Source organism: Diadema setosum, chromosome 19, assembly GCF_964275005.1.
Source record: "Diadema setosum chromosome 19, eeDiaSeto1, whole genome shotgun sequence".
Lineage (NCBI taxonomy): Eukaryota > Metazoa > Echinodermata > Echinoidea > Diadematoida > Diadematidae > Diadema > Diadema setosum.
The window spans coordinates 28575956-28600088 of NC_092703.1; the positions used below are offsets into that span (position 1 = coordinate 28575956).

General features: G+C 37.5%; 1 protein-coding gene across 1 annotated transcript; it reads left to right on the forward strand.

Annotated features, from left to right (window-relative positions):
- Positions 1-43: 43 nt before the first annotated feature.
- On the forward strand, positions 44-23089 carry LOC140242756 (xaa-Pro aminopeptidase 1-like). Its single transcript, XM_072322514.1, has 21 exons — positions 44-118; positions 1371-1434; positions 2207-2311; positions 3634-3777; positions 4154-4423; positions 5350-5490; positions 6128-6209; positions 7006-7100; positions 7682-7833; positions 8667-8753; positions 9560-9625; positions 10075-10145; positions 16653-16730; positions 17219-17290; positions 17728-17854; positions 18632-18701; positions 19379-19483; positions 20553-20624; positions 21035-21132; positions 21916-22032; positions 22626-23089. The coding sequence occupies exons 1-21, from the start codon at positions 59-61 to the stop codon at positions 22833-22835; spliced, it is 2286 nt and encodes a 761-aa protein (XP_072178615.1). The 5' UTR covers positions 44-58; the 3' UTR covers positions 22836-23089.
- The last annotated feature ends 1044 nt before the right edge of the window (positions 23090-24133 follow it).

Sequence of the window (24133 nt, forward strand, 5' to 3'; positions counted from 1 at the left end):
CCACTTTCCTCTCAGATGTGCGGATCACAGAGCTCGGATCACAGAGCTGAGGAGACAGATGAGAAACGGCCGATTCAACTACCAGGCCTACATCATCCCAGGTTACGACTCTCACGGGGTAAGCTGGCTGTATGGCAGAGAAAGAAAAACATAAAATTCTGTCCTTGTACAATAATGTAGAGGGATTGTTATTTTGAAGATGGCGACGAGAATGTTGAGTAGACGATCTAAGAGATGGTGGTAACCTTATAAAGTGATAATGGTGATTGATGGATGGTGGTGGTGGTGGTATAGTATTGATGGTGAGGTAGTGGGGAGGTAGTGGTGCTGAATTGATAGTGATGGTCTTGGCGGTGAGGTGGTGGTAGCAGTAGTGGCGGTGGTATAGTGTCGATGGTGCGGTAATGGGGAGATGGTGGTGCTGCGGTAATGGTGATGATGGTGGCGGTGATGTGGTGGCTGTGAGTTGGTGGTAGTGGTGGTATCAGAGGTGATTGTAAGAGGTGTTGGTGGTGTTGGTGGTGATGATAGTGAGGATGATGGTAGTGGTGAAGGTGATGGTGATGTTGATGATGATGGTGGTGGTGATGGTGATGGTGATGGTGATGGTGATGGTGATGGTGATGGTGATGGTGATGGTAGTGGTGATGATGATGGTAGTGGTGATGGTGATGATGGTGGTGATGATGGTGGTGGTGCCGGTGATAGTGTTGGTGGTTGCCGTTTGGTGGTGGTGAAGATGACGAGGACGAAGAGGTCAGTGAATGTGATGTGAAAAACTATGATGACGACAACGTCGTGATGTCGTCAGTGAGGTTGATTGTGTCATTGACTTGTCATTGACAACAGTTCCTGTAGTAACATTGACGGTGATGATGACGACAATGGTTTTTATGACGACGATGATGCTAATGTGATGTTGTTAATGATGTTGGCGTTGATGAAGAAGACGTTTGTTTTCCATCTGCTGTTCATGTTTCAAGGCGTTTCCGATGACGGTGAAGAGTGAATGTGGTCAGAAATCTTCGATATCAGCTATATGGTGACGATTTTGATCCTATTATGAATCTAACCGATGTCAACGATGTTACAGTATATTGTACCAATGATTATTTACGTATGTATGAGTATTAGCTGCTAGGTTTATAACGTAAATTGGATAAAAATGACAAGGTCCTCTGGTTGTTACAGTGAAAACACTGAAAATGCTACCCTTGACAAATACTTTATTGTTGTTGTCATTATTCCTTAACATTATACTTATCGTTGTGTATTGATGTTGCAGTTGACGGTAAATTAGATTTTGATATAGTAACGTTGGACTGCCTAGATATATCTGTGAATTCTATGCGTATGTCTCATAATTTCAGAGTGAGTATCCAGCTGACCCTGATAAACGGATCTGGTATATGACTGGCTTCAATGGAACAGGAGGTAAGTCACCACAGTTCTTTTATTCGGCGTCCGACTGTGAAAAAGCCCATTCAGTTCTATTCACTTTATTGCTCTATATACTATGAAACTTTAACGTGCGGGTATAGTGTGGGGCGCCCTCTTTTCTTATTTTTTTTTTCGGCGTCCAATGAAGAAGCATATTATTCAATTCGGTTTGCTTTATTGTGTTATTTTTATGAAATAAATATTAATGTATAGTGTTGATCTTCCTCGGGGTCTATTTTTATTGAGACGTCCATGTATTGACATAGACAGGTCTCTTTTGCCATTGAAAATAAAGAGCATGTGTGTTGAAACTAATTATCATATCAATTATATTATGTGACAGACTAGCTAGAGGACAAAATCCTATCACTTAATAAAGCATTATAGCCACTATAAAACGATAGTGTCTCCCTCAGAAAAAGCGCTGAATTTACGCAGGGAGCAACTTTTGTGATTAATTCGTAATGTTCTATCATAATATATAGTGATGATTTCACATGAATAAAAAGCATGTGTTAACGTGTGACAACCTGTGGTTGCAGTTTGGGTTTGTGAGAAGTCGAGATAATAACATCGACAATATAAGAATGGGATATCAGTGATTCGAAGACTCATCGATCCGCAAATCTAAATATGGTAAAGGGCAACCAGCTAATATCATTCCTTGTTTCAGCAGACCGCCTGGTGGCACCCTATCAAATTTTCACGAGCGAACTACAGATTATCATTATGAAAGTTTACATACTTGTCATGTGATCCTCATCAGGCGTTGCCATAGTAACCATGGAAAGGGCTGCCGTCTGGACAGAGAAGAGATTCGAGCTATTGGCCAAACAGCAGATCGATTGTAACTGGGACGTCATGGTATTAGGTAGGTATAACAGGGAAGAAATCTCAGAATAATGGCAGGAGTATAATATAGCTGATAACATAACTCTCTTTGCTTGTAAAATCAAGATCTGAGCATGGATTGAACAACTATGAGGAAAGGAAGACGAATTTCGCAACAAGGACGACACATTTACAAAGAGAGAGTTTGTTTGCAAATTGCAAAAACCGATAAGTCCATATTTGCCAAATGGAGATATTTGCGATTAAAGATCAAGAAAAATAAAGAGAATAATCGAAAAAAAAAATTGCTTCTTTTGACCATAACTTTAAAAATGTACCATTGTATGTAGTGACCGATATATCATTTAAAAGGTATTATTTTGTGCTTTATGACAGAGATCGTACTTCAAAATCTTCAAAAATGGACTTATCGGTTTTTGCAAACAAACTCTTCAGATATTTGCAACCGAACTCAATGAATATGATTAGTTAGATCGAAACAGAGAGAAACAGATAGACACTAGAAACTTGTCAGATGTCAGAAGGAATCAATATACTACACATTTAATTTTCAAATTCTTTGGTCCGAGTTGCGTTCTATTTCATTTTGATACCATGTCTTTGATGAGGTAGATCATTCACTGCGAACATTTATTGCAAAATCATTTGCTGCAAGATCGTAAATGCTGTTGAAAGTAATACAAAAAGTCAATATAGACCCTAATTGTGTTATGTACTAGATTTTAGAAGTGAATTTGGAGTCTCTTCATGGTGTCTGGGTGAGTATTCTGTATAATTGTATGCCTACATAAGCTCTGATTTGGAGTTACATTTCTGCATCGTGAATTTGGAGTTCCAAAATTATTCGCCACCTCCCTCTTGACCCAGGATTTTTACTTTGTACTTGTGACTACTAGAGTGATATTTATGACAGGTGAGGTCCCTCATAATAGAAAGAGCGGTGATGCGACTACTGAGATTCCCCATTATAGTACACGATATTGCCAACGTCCTGGCCATTGTGACGATTCGTTTTAGATGGCGGTTTGTTTGTGTGTTAGTTTATCTGTCTGCTTTTATCTCTGACTCACATCATAAGAATAATATAGTGTACAAAGAGAATGTAATCATACACTAATACATAAATAAAAAACAGAGAATATCCCCCAAAGCCAGCAGCTTTATAGTAGCCATTCTTCCATCATGGAACGCTTAAACATCCGCTCCAAACGTTATGCATACCTTGCGAAGGTACATGACATTGTAACCTTCCGGTAGTAGTGTGATAGTGATAGTAGGTGTCTCGTGTCTCCAACTTAATCACCGGTTTCATGGCCCCTCTTTTCACTGTCTTCCACGCAGACGACAATGATTACTTGACGCCGTGGCAATGGCTTCTCAGGGAGTATGACCTCGATCAACAGGAGCTGTTGGCGGGAGAGCTCCGGGGAGCCGGGCTCGAGAACGGCGCCCGTGTTGGATTCGACCCGCTGCTTATGCCTTATGGTATGCCATGGTTGTCAAAATAATTTTTCTAAACAGTCGTTTGATTGATAAGATGATTTTATAGAAGGTCTTTTGTGACTTTTAATTATTTTTTCTTTCTAACGCTGGATGTTGAGACACATCTTCGTATCTACAACTGTTTGTACGGATCGGAACTTCAACTATTTCGTTTTGCATTTGTGTTTATGAACGTGCTTATAAACAAATTTATCACTGACTTTGTACTTGATTGTGTACATGTTAGCGCATTCCTCAATCACAATTGTGTTTACAGAAATGAAATTCTAAAATTTTGAATAAGTCGAAAAATGCACATATTTAAAGATGCAAACAAATTCGTGTCTTAAAAGGCAAGTCCATGCTCTTATCTCTCCAGGTTACTGGTATGAGCTACAAGAAACGAACATTTTAGAACCCCGAAGCATCGATCTCTCCGCTACGCCGGTGCCTAACCCCGAGTCCCAAACACTGACCAGTGACCAGCTGCAGTACAACCTGGTGGACAGGACTCGGATAGAGCTGGCCGGAAGGTTACAGACCGATCCCTCCAACACGGATGAAACCTTCGGGAATAATCCGCGAGACCCGTACGGTCTGCAATACCCTGGAGTCGAGCTCTTCATCCAAGACAGAGAATTATATGCCGGTATATGTTTGATGTTGTCGTTGTTGTTGTATTATCTTGTTGTTTTTCTAGGCGTCTTCCTCTACAGAAGTAGACTGACTATCTTATTATTAAATTTCTAAATATTTGAGCAGTAGGAAACAAAATCTGTGGTACTAGTGCACATACTAGTTACTAGTGGACATTGTTGCATTATGAATTTATATTGTGTTGGAAAATGTTGAACAGAGGTTGAAATTGTAATGATGTTCACCACCAGACGACAGGATGATATTAATAGGACAAGATGGAAGCTATCACATTTTGAATGGAATCATTTTTCACTCGAGCAGTTGTGGGGGAGGGGGACGTTTTCATGAAGTTTTGAATGATGTTTTGACTAGGAGACGTTGATGACAGATATGATACAGAGCTAAGCTGTACAAAATAACCAACCACGATGGAATAAAGATTGGTGTGTTCAATAGGCCTATATACTAGGAGATAGTAGTGGCAATGAGAAGAGACGTATTATCACATCAATTTTGAAATTATCATTGACACGCTTTGCTGTACACAATACCTCGTTGACTGTACAATGTTGTCACATGCGGTGACAACATTGTCACCGCATGCTCTTCTAGTTTTCCATGATACTCATTATTAGCTTGCAATGAACCATGTTTGACCTTAATCTTGAAGGATGTTTGTTCCTTAGATTAGGATATATAATTATACAAAGCAGTGCAAGATATAAGATGTTACTTCTTCATTCGCATCGTTATTGACACATTTTGTTTTGCATAGCAAAAGAATTTTGATTGAACTTTCGGACATTATGTCTTACCATGACATATTAGATCACTGAGTCATAATCGTCAAGCTTTTGTGGAAGGAAACATTTATTTCACCATTGAATTAAAACAAAACTTGGTTGGATTTTTGTGCGTTTTTTTTTTCCACCACAGGATACTACTGGCAGGACAAGATTTTCAGAAGACGACAGACTTCTGTGACAAGCCCCATCCTGTATTTCAAAACTCTGCGAGAAATCATGTCTGAGAAAGACGTCGATATGTTGGTTATCACCAAGCTGGATGAGATAGCGTGTAAGTTCAACGTATTTATCACATCATTAGAAATCACGACTGTCAGTCGTCAGTCGCACTGTAGTGTTCACAATGCGGCGAGCATAAACCTGTCCACATCTGGGCTGAGATTAGCATGTTTGCTGGTTTTACATAATTATTCGACCTTGATATATTTCTTCTTTCCCTAAAATTCATCGCAACATCTTTTCTGAAATCGACACGAACCCATTTTCGTGTTTTACAACTGTGAAATTATAACCAGACCTGCTGAACATCAAACTTGAGAATAGTATCGTTTGTATGAAAATGTTACACGTCACCATATGCCTCAATGAAACGACTATCTTCAAGTATTGTCCGTATCTATCATTATGCCACCAAACCAAATTAAGATGAATGTTCAAAATAAAAGAGACAACAGTGTAGTTGGTTGGCGTTTATCGTACCGCGTGGTTTTATACTGTTTTACCTGGTTACAAATTGTTCGATTCATTCATTTTGAATGATATCCTTTTTTTTTTTCTTTTTTTTTTACTTTTCTTTAACCGAAAACCGCTGGTGAGATATGTTGGAGAAACATATGAAAATGAAAGCGAGCCATTGATTTACCTGAAACCGTGTTTTTTTTTGTGTGTTCAACAATGTTGCTGTCCAGGGCTATTCAACCTGCGTGGTGAAGATATCCCGTACAACCCATTATTCATCTCTTACGCCATCATCGGAACAACCTACATCAAGTGAGTTCCATATAGGTCAAAAGATTTGAAAGAGGCCTGGACATCCTGCGAACCTATTGTGTAATATGCAAAGTTGTTGTACCTGAGGACACGGAATTGCTCAAAAGTATTGATATTTTCCATATCGTGAAGTGATATATGTTACTTCGTGCATTTTCTCAGTCAGCAGTTCATACGTTAGCTTTTCACTTCCACTTTCTGCAAACTTTTCCACGTTCTCTTTTTCATCTTTTTGTCTTTTTTATCGTTCTTTTCATCAAGTTACATCAATGCATTTTATACAGTCGCTAAACGTTGACAAAGAAGATGAAATGTGAATCTAATTTTTATGAATTGACATTTCCCATGAAAAAAAAAATTGGGAAATCACAGGGAAACGTTCTGAAATGAGCTTCTGTGCGAAACGTATATATTATGAGCATACAGAGGCACACTACACAAACTTCTGTATCACGATTAAATATAATATTCTCTGCTTGACTTCTTGCCATGCGAACATTGTAAAAAAAAATACAAGCATAGAAGGGGGATGTAATTGACATTATGCGAGTTTTTATCTTTTGGTCACATTGGTTATGTGTGTGTGCCGGGCCGTACACACAGTACGTGTGTGTTTGTGGGATGGATGGCAGGTGATGCCGGGTTTTCATGCAGTGTTGTTACTTATGTGTATTCATCCAAGATAGTTGATTTTCATCAGAAAAAAAAAAAAAAAAGATATTTCAGCTGAACCTTTCATTCCATCGAGTCAACTTTTTTTTCCATGCACACTTCTCCATGTTTTCCTTTCTCGCAGTCTGTATCTGTACGAGGCCAACCGTCGTCTTGACGCAGAGCGGTATCCACACATCAGGGAACACCTCGAGTTAGAGAGTTCGCGGTGTCAAGGAGGTACGTAATCTTATTCATATCGAGTCTTGAAATGACGTCACAATTCATAGTTTTCATTTTGACATTAAATCTATGCGTTGGGGTGCTCCTATATAGCGAGGGTTCCTGCCTAACTGTCTTGAGTACACCTTCGATCAGGATATTATGTTCTCGCCAGCATTGGGTTCTTTATTAACTTGCCCGTCTGGTTGAAACTTTATGTAGCAAATGTTGTTAGAGCTACAATTTGAACGAAAATTCAACCTTTTCCGTGTCACTTTTATAGTGTAAACAACGCTGCGAATAATAAGTGGGTCCCACCTTTTATTACATTGTAGGACCTCTTTGATTTTGATATCTCAGCCATTTCAAAACCAATTTTCATTTTCTCTGAGAATTGTAAGATCTTTCGTACAGATATTTCATACGAGGCTTCTCATTATCTCACAATAAAGTTGGAAACCTGAAGTCTCATCTCAACCAGAACTATACCATTCATTCAAGACCTTTTCATTCCCTGACAAAATGAAAAAGGAAATTAGTAGTCTTCCTTTCTCTTTTAAGTGATTCACTCTCTTCTTTTTTTTCTACCCCCATTTCAGCCTCATCCCCGACCAGCTGTGTGACGGCCCGGGACATCTCCTCCTTCCCACAAGACCTCAAGACTCTTCACTCCAGCTCCAAAATCTGGTTCAGCAACTCCACCAACTACTACGTCTACGACGCCATCGTCACCCGTGTCAACGGCGACAGGGTAAGTGTTAGAAAGATAAGAAGTTCAAGTGCAAGTTCAAGAAAAAAATGTCTTAACTTAGTTTTCTCTCCATCCGCCTCTTTTGGCACCTATTTGGTGGCGCCATTTCGTAATGACTTCTGACACCATTTTTTTTTTATAAAGAAATCTTATTTACTTATCAACATTCAGATACAAATAAAGGTCACATTATGATACATAAAACGAATAATACGACTTGAAAGGCAGCTATAAATACAAACAGTCTAAATAATATGAATACGATTCGAGCTAATATTTGATACAAAACCTTTAGTTTTTGTCAGACATAAATTCATATACTTTCTTCGCTTGCTTTAAAAATTGACAAGATTAGAAAAAAATCTTATGTTTTTTCTCTCTTTTTTCATCAGAAACTTATTATGAAGTACTTTGCGTATACCCCACATCAAGACTTTCTGTAGTAATATGAGTTTGATTCTGTAACGTAATCTCCTGTATTTGAGAAACAAATCTTTGTGCAACATCGCACTCCCAAAACAAATGTGTAATTGTTTGTGTGGAGCTCTTTTGACTTTGACACTTTTGACACCAATGGTTTTACGTATTTTTTAGAATAAAGAAGTTAAAAGTATTCCTGTTATTCTGGGCTTCTGACAATAAGAACTAGAGCGAATTGAGTGCACCTAGAATCTAGACTGAGTATATATACCTGATGATACTGGGATACTTGTGATTGCAGATCCATCTGGAAGTGCAGCTGTGCTAACGGTCAAGAGGACAAGGCTGGATGAGAACATATTTTTACAATATTATAAGAGCATGATTATATTATTATATTTCTATTTCTGCAGAGGCGATACCTGATTGAACCCTCCCCAATCCTACTCATGAAAGCAGTAAAGAATGACGTGGAGATTGCGGCCATGAAGAAAGCTTTCGTAAGTCTGTGAAAAATAAGCTCTTCAAACTTGATGTACACTTTTCTTTCCATATACGTTTGAAGCACCATACAGCGAGATTAGAGTTTGCTAGCTTGTTAGATTTGTTTAAAAGAAGTAATATGCTTGTAATGTAGTATCAATTAATTTTCTTGGACAGTTTAAATCAGATCTAATTTACGACTAGACCACGTACAATTGTAGCTATATAGAGATAGATTTAACAGTGACTATCTAAAACTCAAGAAAACACCGATATACGTATATTTTTGTAGTTTTGCATATCACTTCTATGCTGCTCAATAATCTACACTGGTGGGACGCTTTGGGTGTGATAAGGTTTTCTATTCAGCACAAGATATAAAGAAAAGTGATAATTACCCGGAAATAAGCAGAAGGTACATTTTGCAAGTAACCAGCATAAAAGATGAGGGGTTTTTTTTCATGATTGCTGGGATTTTCCTACACAACAGGGCTCCGAGCGTATATTATTTTTAACAATTTGACGTGCATGGGCGTGTGCCGAATGAGTCTTATGATTCTCAATCTTTTCTTTATGATATTTTGCTTTGAGTATGAATAAAAATGAATTATTGTTACTGTTATTTTATCATAATTATTGTTGTTATGATTATCATTATTGTAGTCATCATTGTTATTATTATTATTATCATCATCATCATCGTTCCCATCATTATTACTACTAAAAATCGTAGTATTGCTGTAGTTTCTGTTCTCGTTGTTTTCATCATCGTTATCCGCGTTATTACAAACCTCAATGTCCCGCCATATTATTTCCTCGTCAGATTGCTGATTCTGTAACAGCGATAGAGGTTGCCGCCTGGATGGACGACATTCTTCAGAATCAAATCGTACGTAACCGCGGAGGATTTATCATACCAGTAATACATTGTATAGGGCCTACATTACAGACTAGACGTGTCGGACGTTATGCCAGTTCAGGCTTAAAAAGAACACGGATATATCCCCTATCAAGAAATGCGTTGATTATATATAGCAGATAAAACAAATACTAACACTGCTAAGCTTGAAAGGACTGAAGAAGGCAATATTTGAATTGCAGTTTTACTATTATGGATGTCTTTATAAATAACTATTCGTGCTTTCAACATTTCACTTGCATCAGCTGCGGTTCAGGTCATTTCAATTATTTCGGGAATGTAATGATTGTATTTGTATCTCTCTGAATAATGAAAGCTAAACGTTAAAACCTATATCGCTAATACCGATAGTGCTATGGATTTGATTTTGCCATTATAGAATATAATTTATTTTTATTGTTGTTCTTTGTCATTCCCAGGATCCAAAGGTCGGAGATGAAAGGTCACTGACCGAGTGGATGGTAGCCGAGAAGACGGAAACATTCCGAGAGTAAGAACCTCCTCATCTGATCAGTGGTCTCTTAATTATTCATTTCTTCTTCTTCTTCTCTTCTTCTTTTACTTCTTCTTCTTCTTCTTTTCCTCAATAAGCTCGCTAGGGATGACATCCAAATTACTTGATGCAAAAAAAAAAACCAACAACAACATCAACAACAGAGAGACGAAGGATAGGGTGGCAGGACCACATGAATATAGCTGTTTTCTTAATATTATTTGTCGTGAAAGTGCCATTCCCATATAGGGCCCGTGATATAGGGTGAATAAGACGGGGGTAGGGGTGCGTATAAAGAGGGACGCGTTGGAAACGATGTTCGTTCCCACTCAGCCATTGTGGTTTCTGTGACATTTTTGGACGATTAATCTCAAGTGTAATATTTCAAAAGATCCACTGGACTTAGTTATGTTTTATTGTTAGGGCAAAAACTGAAATGACCAAAACGAAGTGTCAGGATCGAATGTATATTGAGCTCAAGAATGATGAGTAAAATCATGCAACAGAATCCCCAAATATCCTGTCAGAATGTATCGTTATGCATCGAGAGGCAAACAAGAATCTACAGAGAGAAATTGCATTTTTATGGGATCATTCTGCCAAGGAATAGGGGAGAAAGGGGGATATAGAAGACTTTATTGGCTCTGTGCTAATCGCAGTACCAGCCGTCAGCTCCATCACCGTTTTTTTTTTTTTCAAGTTCAAGTTCATATTTATTCGTTTTTTCCACAATATACAAACATAAATCTCACTTTCTTAAGTGACAAAAACAATGCATACAATTGTACAGAGAAGGCAACAATAATAGGAAAAAAAAACCAACAGTAGCGATACATTGCAATAGATGCTAAGATAACGAAAGTGAAATGGTTTTCAATATATGCATTGTGTGAAAAAAACGGAGGGACCCACTAAAAAGACAGAGCTTGTAGAGTGTGGGCCCCTCTTGTATTAGAAGCCCGATGTAAAAATTGAATTGAAAACAGCAAAAAATCCGTACAAAAAGTTCGTCACAAAAAAGTTTGGGAGCCCACTAAGAGACAGACGAATAAACAGTTATACATAAAACAACAACAAACAGAGTTATGAACATGCAACAGGACTGGGACAGCAACAAGACTACTTGTAGGAGGAAAAACAAGAAACAAACAGACTTGACGACACAAGAGGAAACAAGACTATAGCGTGATAAAGAGGTAACAGAATAGAACGGAATATGCAACACAGACAACGATCCTCGGAGGTTTGAGGAAGAAAGAGAAGAAGAAAAAAGAATATAGAACAAACCCTTCAACTGCGAAGTATAGGTTAAAGAAAATCTTATAATCAAGGCTTCAGCAATAGCTAGAATAATAAAGCGAACGGCAATGCCGATATTGCGGATAAGAAACAAAGTAAGCCTATTAACTAATCTGATTCAGCGAGTCGTCATTATAAGATTGTAAAAGAAAAGACTTTAATCTCCTTTTAAAGGAGTATATAGATGGAGCAGATTTTAAATCATGATTCAGGGAATTCCAATAATTTGGTCCAGTGTAAATAAGTGTATTCTTTGCTAAAATCGTTCGAAGAAGTGGTAAATGAAACTCGTTAGAACGCCGGGTGGGGTAATTATGAAATGTTTGATTTTTTTGAAACATAGAACCAAAGATAGGTGGGAGTAAATTGTTATCATACATATACATAAATTGACCTAAGTTAAATAAGAATAATTCGTTGATTTTTAATAGCTTATAACAGTCAAACAATGCATTTGTATGTGAACGTGTAGGAGAATTAGAAATAATACGGAGGGCTTTCTTTTGCAATAATAACACTCTATTCAGCAGTGTCTGATGAGTATTGCCCCAAGCTAAAATTCCGTAATTAAGGTAAGGGAGTATCAAAGAGGAGTATAACACTAATAGGGTCTTTTCAGGAATATAGAATTTCAGTCTATTCATAACACCTATATTACGAGAAATAATTTTGCAGATATGATCAATATGTATTTTCCAAGAAAGTTTATTATCTACAAAAATACCAAGAAATTTAAAACATGACACACTCTCTAAATTACAATCATTCAGAACTATTTCTGAATTCAAAGAATCAACAGTATTGCTGAAAAGCATATATTTTGTTTTTTGAACATTCAAAGATAACTTGTTAGCTCTGACCCAGTTGGTTACTTTTTTCAATTCCGTATTTACTTGTTGAACAAGAACATCGATATCGTTATGGGCAAGAAAAACACTGGTATCATCAGCAAAATGTATAAAAGAAAGTAGCTCTGAAACAGAGGAGAAATCATTGATATAAATTATGAATAACAGCGGCCCTAAAAGACTTCCCTGTGGAACGCCACACTTAACATCTCTTGTAACTGAATGATTATCTTTGATTGAAACAAACTGTTTTCTGTTAGCTAAATAAGTCTTGAACCACTCCAAGGCCTTCCCGCGTATTCCATAGTGCGATAACTTTTGGAGCAAAATGTTATGATTAATCGTATCGAAGGCCTTGGAGAAGTCCAAGAATATACTAATTAAATGAGAATGGTTGTCGGTTGCATTAACAACTTTATCAATAAAATGAAGAACTGCGTGGATGGTACTGTGTCTCTCTCGAAAACCAAACTGGCAATTTGTGAATATTTTGTGCACATTAAAAAAATTAATAATTCTGGTGTATATTATTTTTTCTAAAACTTTCGACAATGAAGATAATAAAGAGATTGGACGATAATTGCTGACATCCAGATTATTACCTTTCTTAAATATTGGAATTACTTTAGCCAATTTCATTTCATCAGGAAAAATACCATTAGAAATTGACAGATTAAAAATGTGGGCCAAGGGATCTGCAACTGAGGATATGACACCTTTAAGAATACAATTATCTATATCATCATAACCGGAACTTCGTTTGTTTGTTAAAGAGGATACAATGTCGATAATCTCATATCTATTTGTTGGAGTTAAAAAAATAGAATTTGGGTTATTCTGGCCTAAAAATTCAGTGAAATTCTGTTCTGTAGCCGGAATACCATGAGCAAGTGTTTCACCTATTTTTGAAAAATAAGAATTAAAAATATTTGCAATATCAACAGGGTCCTGAATTATTTCATCATCCCACTTTATTTCACTAATTTCTGCTTTTTTATTCGGAATATTCATAGCCTGTTTTAAAACTTTCCAGGTATTCTTAATATCAGACTTGTATCTCAACAGCTGCTGAGAATAATACCTTTTCTTTTCCAAACGTAAAATCCTGGTTAATGTGTTTTTATATGATGTATATTTGTTCTTTGTTCGTTCAGTTTTTTCCATTTTGTATTTATAATACAATCGATTTTTTCTGTTTATTGAACGGAGAATTGATTTGGAAATCCATGGTAACCTAGGTGTCTTTTTATAATTCATTTTACTTTTTTGCTTTGGAATAATAACATCCAAAAGAAAATTAAACATTTCCATAAAATTATCAAAAGACTCATTAACATCATCACTTTCATACACTCGTGACCAATCAGCATTTTCAAGAGCAGCATCAAAACTGGCTAATTTTTCACATGAAATTTTGCGTTTGAATAAAGGAGATGAAGGTTTTGCGTCATTGACTAAAGTTTTCAAAGTAAAGTGGGTCATGATTGGATAATGGTCGGTCACATCTGAAAGAACTATAAAAGATTCGGGAAGGGGTAAGATATTGCAAAACAAATTGTCAATTAAAGTAGCGGAGTGATCCGTGATGCGAGTCGGTTTGGAAATGAGTGGCAGAAAGGATGAAGACAAAAGTGTTTCGAGAAACTCGTTGGGGATATGATCATCTCCAGCTTTTAGCAAATCAATATTATAATCACCAAGAAGAAAACAATCCTTATTTCGAAAAACTGGGTTTTTTAACACGTCTGAAAGATAAGTTACAAAATCTAAAATATTTGAGTTTGGAGGTCTGTATATTATGCCCAATAACACATTCCTACATCCTGGGATATAAATTTCTACAAAAAGAGATTCAACAGTGTTATCCATTCTAGAAATGTCGTTATGAACAATACATTTGTAAATACTTGATACGTAAAATGCCACACCGCCTCCACTTCTGTCCGATCTATTACTGACATACATATTGTATCCGTCAATTGCAAAGGAATCTTCCGTAGTGGAAGTCAACCAGGTTTCGCTAAGTCCAATGACAGAAAGTGATTGGCTAGCATCGGATTCTAATAAAAACTTTAACTCATCGAAATGCTTATTCAAACTTCTTATGTTTAAATGCAGCAAAGAAAATGTGTCTTTAGAGAAACTAAAATACATATCTTTACATTGATTTACTGTTACGTAATTACATGACATATTCAAATTTAAATCATTAGTTAAATCATAAGGCAGTTCATTTACCGCTGAATTAAGATTATCGGCAACTAAGTTGTCATAAGGAGTTGTTAGAGTAATTGGTGCCTCATCAACTGAGTCGGATTCGGATGTTGTGAGCCTATTACACAATTCAAAAAAATCATCATTTGGCACGGAATAAAAGGGTGCATTTGAGAGATCAGCCATAACAAAAGACGAGATTGCCTAAAATATAGACCTGCATTAACAGTATAGGTGTAATGGGGAAGTGCCAATTTATTATGCAATGGGAGAATAACCAGCAGACGGAATGTGACAAAGCACGGGAAATAATCGATGCACATAGCAATGTGCATGGGTTACATAAAGACCTGAATAAATAGAGGATCGTTGCGAAGGAAGGGAACTGGGAATAAAAGAATACAGGATAAGTTGAGCTAGAAGGGTCAGTAACGATGAGAGAGAAGAACAAGGAACACACAGGACAGGTGAGCGAAGATTCGAGTGTCTCGGTGGGCTTCCGATAAAAAATAAAAAGATAAACGTACACAAAAAGTTCGGCGGAGCATAATAGAAGAGAAAGAAATGAGTGTATGAAAACTGAAAAAGCCAGATTTATGGCATAGTGACCTAACAAAAGTAATAAAAACATAGCTATATACACACAAATGACTAGTATACACATCGGTAGCAAATTTACTGCGAGTGAAACGGGCAATGGCGTCTTGAAAATCCACATAGGCAATAAAAAAAGAAGACAGAAATACTGGTGGTACAGGAATCTTATCATTAGTATATTTCCATAGGATGTGTATCAATGTGCTACCTGTGTACCCTTTCTATACATAAACCTGGACATCGTACATGCTAAATACGAAAGGGTTACATAATTCCTGCTCTATACACTAGTACATTTCTCACAAGGGAAGACTGCGGATACTCTGGTAAAGGCCCAGTATTCGTACACTCAGATCAGAGGAGTATTAAAAGTTATGGACTATCCTTTAAAAACAAATAATTTGTTTAGAAGGAAAATACAACATAGATAAACATTAATAATCGCCTTTATCAGGGATAAAGAGGTAAAAAATATGGTATGTGGGGTTTTTTTCCCGTGCATAATGTTATTTACATTCAAAAGCTATTTTTTTTTTTCAACATATCCGGGCGTCGGGAGATACTCCAGCCGCATGGTGGCGCTGTTTATACATGTGTTAAGCGCTCAGTTGCTTATTCGTTCTTCCAAGCAGCAAACTACATCTATTAACCTCTTATTTATCACTAGCATTCAGACAAACCAGAATATGCAATCAAACGAGAGGACAGTAGCATTACTAGGAAGAAAAAAACAAAACAGCAAAATCATGGTGAGTTCCAATAAACAATATTTAGAAACTTGCTTTTCTAGCAGACTACAACAAAATTTTCACCTAAAGAGGCAAAATATTGTGATGTATGAGGCTGTAATAGGTATAGGGATTGCCTCTAAAGACAAAGGAGGTTACTTAGATGAAAAATTGGTGATATAGTACACTTGTAGATTCACATATCATTCTTGAGCTGATGTCAAGTATATACCTGGACATTGTATAATCCAATGAAATATTGTTTCATATATGCATGGTTCACACGTAAATGCATGACCATTAGACCCAGATCAAACTAGGCGCTCAGCTAATAATCATTCATTCATGTCAAACATTGTGTTTGGAACTGAATGGCACCTGGGTAGACCTTAATGGTCGTCTCTATCAAACGGGGGTGGGGGGAGGGGGGGGGGGAATGGAGTAGGAAGCAATTGAGACGCATTCATTGGCATGCAAACGTGCAATAGCACAAATTGATTTTATGTACCCGAGTTCTAGAAATAGGAAATAAAAAATAAAAAAACCAACAGATTACAATACCAACACCAATCTCAAGATGGTGTTGCTGATAGTATACGCTCAGTAGACTAACGGTTTGCTTCCAAACTACAGATGAAGAGCTTACTCCCGGGAGAACTAAATCCATACATAGAATAGACCCAGCGCCCCCGGAAGCAGGCCGCTCTATGTCATAGCATAGAACTCATCACGGATTACAAGCTCCGTTGATTATAGCTGATTTTAACCGCTTATTGCCATCATAATTATGTTCTGTGTCTTTTTGTTCTATCATGTAGAGGACACACGACATACCAATATCCCAGCTACGAGACTATTTCAGCAGTTGGACCAAACAGTGCCGACTACTACTACCAGTAAGTTCAGTTTCCGTGGCAACAGTCTGTCCGTTTTATACAACAATTATAAATGTCCTAAATACATTGGATGATGTTACACGGTCTACGTGGCCATGATGTCGACTGCTATATGCATACAATTCATGCTTGTATGATATTGATAATAATATTTGGATGCATGTCATTGCTCTCAAATAAGAGTATTTTAGAGTAATGAGAGAATAAAGCACCCGCTAACAGTGCTCCAAACAACAGGATCTTTATTTGTTTAGATTGTAATCTCATTTTGAAAACTGAAGTGTTATGTTTCTAGATGCCCTCGAATGAACATTTCATTTCATTAGTATCAACTTGATAACCCCCTCATTTCGAGATACGTAATCTTTGACTGCCAGCGTGCTGTGCATAGAATCTCATGTACTGACTGTTCTGGATTAAGGAAAGGTATAATGGTTGGTTTAAACCTGTTCTTTTTTTTTTAATTTCACTGCATTTCCTTCTCTCAGTCCCATCGAAGAAGCACGCGTTGCCGTGCCCACTGGCAAGATGTTTCTTTACGACATCGGAGGGCAGTACAGGTATGCGATACATTATTTCATTTATGATAATCATTTGTGGCATTTTATGATGGATAATGAGAAGCTATTGAAGTAGTTAAGTAGAAGAAATAGTGGTGGGGAAAGTGGTAACAAGAGTAGAAGGGGTTGCTGATGTAGTGGTATAAGATTAACCAGCAGAGGTCAAATAAGTAAAGTGGTAATATATCTCGTGGAGGATACGAAAACGTTACACTCACATTCATCTTTATGAGAGACTAGTTCTTTCTATTTTCAAATTTCTTCATTGAGGAAATTGATGCTTCCAACCCACATGTTTCGGCTGCATGTAAAGAGACTCTCACGAATTAATGAAATGCTGCATACTAGTGCATAGAGTGAGCTACTGATTCAAACACGCCACCAAAGCATACCACGTGATCACTTGAATCTCTTTTTTTTTTCCTCTTGTGTTTCAGGGAAGGAACGACTACTCTATCCAGAACGTTCTACTTCGCCATCGAAAAGTATCGCAATAATGAGAACGAAAATCGATATAACTACGACCGAGCCTACGATCCCTCCGTTCCCACGGACTTCCAAAAGGTGAGAAATCAAGATATTAGGGAAAGTCGTATATCGATCGCAATAATGATGAAAGATGACACCCATGATGACACCACGCAAACAATGATGTTATTGCCATGAGTTATAAAAAAGCAGAGAGAGTGCATTGAATTGCATAACTGCTCCTTTTCTTTTGAAATGTCTTGACTGACATTTCATTGATTGAGTTTAAAGAAAGATTGAGAGTTAATGCTGCCGTTGTGTTTGTGGAGTGTGTGGTTGGGAGGTGGTGAACAATGATTGTTATATCCACTGCAATGAAGTTATAGCGTATATCTATATGAAGCAAATTATTTGATTCCAATTAACTCATACATGTATCACCTCGATCGATAGTAATATTTTGGAATAATTTGAGATTTGGGATGTCTTGCTTTGATGGTAATGTTGCCATGAAGTGTGTAGCGCTGTGCTGATAATCAGGCAGTCAAAATTACAGGAAGTGATAAAATGATGATTTGCTAAATAAAAACACTAACACACACATGATATCGTAAAGGCGATGAAATTTGAGCTCAATTACGAAATTTTACAATGTCGCCCTTGTATATCATATTTATGTCATTCCTCATATTTCCCGCTCCGTCTTGTCGTACCCGGTTACGACTCGTCCATGTGTGTGTGTGTGTGTGTGTGTGTGTGTGTGTGTGTGTGTTTCACTTTCTTTTACCCAATCATTACCCTGCCCTCATACTTCTTTTTGTCTCCCCTCCCCTCCCCTCCCCCCTTCTCTGTCTCTCTTCTGTGCCCTCACAGGAAGTCTACACTCGAGTTGTGATGGGGCTGATTGATCTGTCCAACACTACTTTCCAGTCAAATGTCTATGGTAATGACCAAGTTTAGTCCGTCTATACTTACATTTCTGTCCTCTTTATCTTTTTCTTTTAATATTTTGTTGACTGTTAATATTCGTCTACTTGTCGTACATATATAGTCAATAGTAGTCATAGTATTTGTGAAGACTGGCTTCTTGTACAGTACATTAATTTTGTCAAAATGAAAAGGAGATTTGACCCTAGAATATCCCATTCATGCAATGAATATCCATGCATCAACACATCAACTTCACAAAGTTTCTGCAGTTGAATACAGATTCGGTTATTTTAGTACCGAAATGTCGGTGTTATGTCGGTATAAAACTTATTGCCTTTTGCAACTCAAATTAGGGTAGTGATTTACGCCCTCTTGTTTAATATTTTCTCCCAGTTTGTGATACGTAATTTCACATGCAAACGAATATAGTATTATCGTTAATAATAAGTTAGCAATATTGACTAGTGTTGAAAGCCATGTGTCCTGTTTTTCACCTGATTACTTTTTGTACTATGCATTTTGTATTATGTATCTCTGTGCCTAAACCACTTTTGTGTACCAATACAAGTGTATTTTTAAGATTATTTGCTACACGAAGGATGGTAGAAGATACGACTAATTAACAAGGTTATTCTCTGAAAGCTAGCATTATCGCCCTTCTGTTTATACCGTTCTCCCATGACTTACTAGGTCGGGATTTGGACGCGGTGGCGCGCCAGTATCTCTGGCAGGTTGGCCTCGACTATTTCCACCCGACTGGGTACGGCGTCGGGCAGTACCTCAACGTTCACGAAGGTATGTACTGAGTATTTCTCTTCTACATCTTGGGATAAGTAACTACCTCTTGCCATTGTGCAGTCATGTAACTTAAAGGGTGTGTACAGTTCTGGTCGAGGTGAGGATTTAGCTTTTATCCTTTTGCGAGATATTCAGAAACCACTCTATGAGATGTCAAAGAGCATGCAATTCTAAGTGGATGCAATTCTAAGTGGTATCAAAAGTTTATTTGATGAAAATCGGTTTTGAAATGGCTGAGATATCCAAAAACAAGGTGAAACAAAGAGATCCTAATAAAGTTGTTGCCTGTCGCCTTTTATTATTATCACTTTTTTGGATATCTCAGCCATTTGAAAACCAATTTTCATCAAATAAACGTTGAATCCTTCTTAAAATTACATGCTCTTTCATATTTCATAAGAGGTTTCTCATTATCTCTCTTAAGAATGTTCAAAACATGAATCTCCACCTCCACCAGTACTGTACAGTCCCTTTAAGGCACGTTTAGTATTGTTTTGAAAGTCAAGGATTTATTTTTACTTTCGGCCACACATACGACCTGCCCCATACAGACACTTGTTCCGATTTCATTTCAAAACTTGGAATACGGCTTGCATGCATTTGTTACTGCTACATCGTTTATACTTTGGCAAACTTGTCTCAGTTAGTGTATCTATCAGGAACGATCTTTGTTTTAATGTTATATGCACAGAATAAAACAGCATTTGAAAACATACGTTATATCAATAAATTGCTCTTTTATGGCATACCATTATACGATGGTAGATTTAAGGGATTTCAGACTATACTTTTAGCAGGAGGATCCGGGGTTCGATCTTGGCCGTGGCACTTGTTCTCTTCGCAAGATAGATGCGTGATTATTTTATGTGAATTTAGCAATTTTCTTTTAGCAGTTTCTTGTTGTGCACGGCTTTCTTCAAAATGAAATAAACTTTCCCGAAATGATATATCCTGGGAAGTATTTGTCTGAATGATGCATAAGAGTATAGCATGTCACAGGTAAACTTTCTTCTTATTGAAGTGTATCCTTTTCTAAATCACTCTGTTGATTGTCGTTCTCCCACAGGTCCGGTTTTCATCGATATGGGGTACACTCTGGACGAGCAACCATTCAACCGGAGCATGTTTGTGTCTGTTGGTACGTGCCATTCACATCCATTCAAACTTAGCGAGGAAAATCAAGAATACAAAAGAAAGGGAGTATCAAAAAGGATTAAAATAACGATAAGGCTTCATGTGTGACCCATTAACTTAAGAGGCGTGGAATGGGTTTTATGAGCAGTTAGAGTTTAATGTCAATGCACTGTTGAAGTTGATAGAAAAAATCAGATCAATTGTACGAAATGTTAGATGTTTTATGAAAACCAATCATGAAATAAGAAAGTTTTGGATAGTTTTTAATTTCTTTCCGTGTGTTCCATTCTACAACACCTATTGCAATCAACCTAAGCCGTGGAATCGCATTTTGAGGTTCACTCATTTTGCTGTCGAGATGCATGTATTATTACATCGTGATTTTTTGTTATTTTTTGCTCCCGTCTCCCTCAGGTCCCGGGTATTACTACCGCGACCCCGATGGGAATCGAGAAAACGACTTCGGCGTTCGGGTCACTAACGTGCTACAGGTCGTGAGAATAGATCCGCAGGTAGGTGTAATATGTACTCTGTGTACCCTGCAGTGATCGTTACACCACGAAGAAATAATTTATATGCCAAGAAAAAAATTCTCTATCTTGCAGCATAAAATTTTGCAGTAGGTCGTCTTCTTTCTCAGTCAGTCATTCCTTAAGAATTTCCAATAATCTTATTCCTTAACCTGTTGAGGACGAGCTGATTTTTGCTACCGATGAACATGTATTTCCCATATTATAGACACCTGCCCGAGTATAACCCAGGAATATAGTCTTCAACGGCTGAATGACGTGGTATAAGAGAACGGCATAGTTATTGTCTCACCTTATATTCTGTCTTTGTAGTCTTGCCAAGAGGATGAAAACCCTTCTAAATTCCAAATTAACCGTGTCTTCCTTCCAGTCGCTAATGTTATTTACCGCGTCGACTTTAGATTAAAATTTCTGACTGTAATTTGCGATGAGCTTGCACTTATGACTCGCCTTTTTGAAAGATCAGTTTCACTCAAGCCCCAGGAATCCTGCTTCGGGTTTGACTACGACCCTAGAAGTTATTTCTGAATGAAAATAGAGAGGTGAACAGCTGCTTGCATGTTATGCTTTTTCCTCCCGGTATTTACTGTAATGGAACTCAAAGGGGATTTGTTTTTTGTTTTTTTGTTCCCTTTACACAAACCATAGAGATACTTAATTGTATCAATCGTTGAAACCAACGTGTGAAATTACATCACCATTGAAAGAGGTGAATAACCACGTTAAACGCATTGTCTTTCTTTTGTTCTATTTTATTCTATTCAGTACGAAGAGCTGAATGAGGACGAGGATGATGACGTGCAGTACCTCAAGTTCGAGACCGTCTCCCTGGTCCCCTTTGAACCAAGGCTGATCAAGTTCGAGTACTTTACTCGAAAACAGGTAAAGAGTGAAACGCCAGTTGACTTCTCCGCCATTTTTCAGTGCAATTCACGTGTACAGTGTGCACAATTCATTACATCTACTTTTGATAAGGAAAAATACATAAAGGTTTTGTTGTTGTCTCCGTTCAATATAGTGCATGCTACGTTACCATACGTATACTTGCGTGTGGTGTTTCCTATGTGTAAGTACACTAACTGTATGACCCGTAAGTATAAATATAAAGTAATATAATAGAAAGTAGTATAGAATATAAAGTAAATGAAACTGAGTCCTCCTTTTTATGGAAGGAACCATCGAGATAGTAGTCATCAATCAATTAATCAATCAATCAATCAATCAGTTAATCGATCAATTATTGTAATTAATCAATTGATTAATCAATCAATCAATTGTGTAGTCTCTATCCTTTACCGTCATGACAGTAATCTGTCATTTCCTGTTATTTCAGTTGGGCCCATCAAAGGTGATTATCAAAGGCCAACTTGGGGGGGGGGGGGAGGTCTCGTTCACTTTAAGCAAAGTTTCCTTCAACTTCCGTCATTGAATTCTTGTGCATTAGTCTTCTTTCCTTCTGTTTATTCTCTCTGCAGTTGACGTGGTACAATGAGTACAACAAGAAGATTAATAACGAGTTGGGCAATCGTCTCTCCGGCACAGCGCGACGGTGGCTGGAGCGAAGAACACGCTTCCAGAAATACAAGTGGGAGTACATTGGGGGCGCTCCATCCGTCTCCATGACAACGACTGCAATTATCGTGACCGTCTGCACCATCGTAGCGTCTATAGTGTCAAGAATTTAGTAATCTCTATTTGGCTGCATATTTTATAGACTTTCTTACGTAATGTCTTTAAATCACCTAGCCATGGTCCTACAGAAGATAAATCCAACACAGCCAGAAAAAAAAAAAAAAGACTACAAAATCAAGGTGGCTGTCCCCTCTTAGAATAATGAGATTTTTTAGTGACATGGAAAATGGTGTGATTTGTATATTATGCACTTGTCTGTCTTTCCCATTATTCCATGTGGCATTTTACTTTTTGAAAATCAGTTTCATGGGACCAATGTGCTTTATTGGACAGAAAATTGATGTGCACTGTAGTAATGATTTCTCAGTACTCTTACACGTATACGCCTGATGATTTTTTTTTTTATTATTCTTGCAGGCCTATAGTTTTCTGATGCAATATCTGCATCATGGCCTAGTCATGTGCACATAAAAAGGCTGTGCCTTTTTTACATCTTCAATTGGTTATTCAGAAAGAGAGTATGAACAAAATATTAGTCCTGACTTTTGTCAGATTTTTCTCATCGTACAGTGAAATTCAAATTGTCGTGAATAATCGGTAACTTAGCTTTTAGCTTTCTGTATATAGAAGATACAGACTGTTGTTTTTATGATGTGATTAATGTGTTGTACTATAATTGCACTTTTTACGTTCATGTGAATCCGTAGAGGTATTTTGAATACGAAGTAAGTTCGTTCTTTTCATGCTTGTAGCTGTGAGCTCACAATGTCTGTAATTAGACTTGTTTTATATCAGTGGCGGATCCAGGGGAGCGCCCCCCCCCCCTTTTAATTTTGTAAAGGCTCCCCCTCTTTACGGAATTCCTGGATCCGCCCCTGCATATGGTAGAACAAAAACATCTCGCGGGGTGCATTTTTGATGACCAAAGACTTCGGCTGTGGTTGCCATAATGATAATATAAATTTTTATCCTGTTGTTGTGAATTGTATTCAACTTGGCTCTTAGCTCCAGTATTTTTGTTTAATAGATGATTAGTGAAATTACCTCAATGAAGACTTGGAATTCTCAGAGCTGATTCGTTGTTGCTCAGCTTTTACCATGGAAGTGCAGTTAGTGCAGTTCATGATAAATTTGTCTGACGAGTCAAGATCCACAGGCTAGGTTGGTATTCCGCCTGTGAGTACTCCCTATATTGAATACGTGCACATAATAGCCATACATAAGCCATGCTGCAAGTTGGTAGGGGGAACAATAAGGCAAACGATACAAGGTCATGATGGTAGCTCACCTTGCTATGAACACTTGAATTTTGCTGTGATGCTGCTAAATCATTGAATTTGATTAAAACACG

What these genes read in the sequence shown, in the direction of transcription:
- LOC140242756 (XM_072322514.1), top strand. Translation starts at nt 59, where the DNA reads ATGAGAAACGGCCGATTCAACTACCAGGCCTACATCATCCCAGGTTAC. An exon ending in ACATTCTTCAGAATCAAATC is followed by an intron (nt 9,626 to 10,074) that starts GTACGTAACCGC and finishes TGTCATTCCCAG; the next exon opens with GATCCAAAGGTCGGAGATGA. An exon ending in AGTGCCGACTACTACTACCA is followed by an intron (nt 16,731 to 17,218) that starts GTAAGTTCAGTT and finishes TCCTTCTCTCAG; the next exon opens with TCCCATCGAAGAAGCACGCG.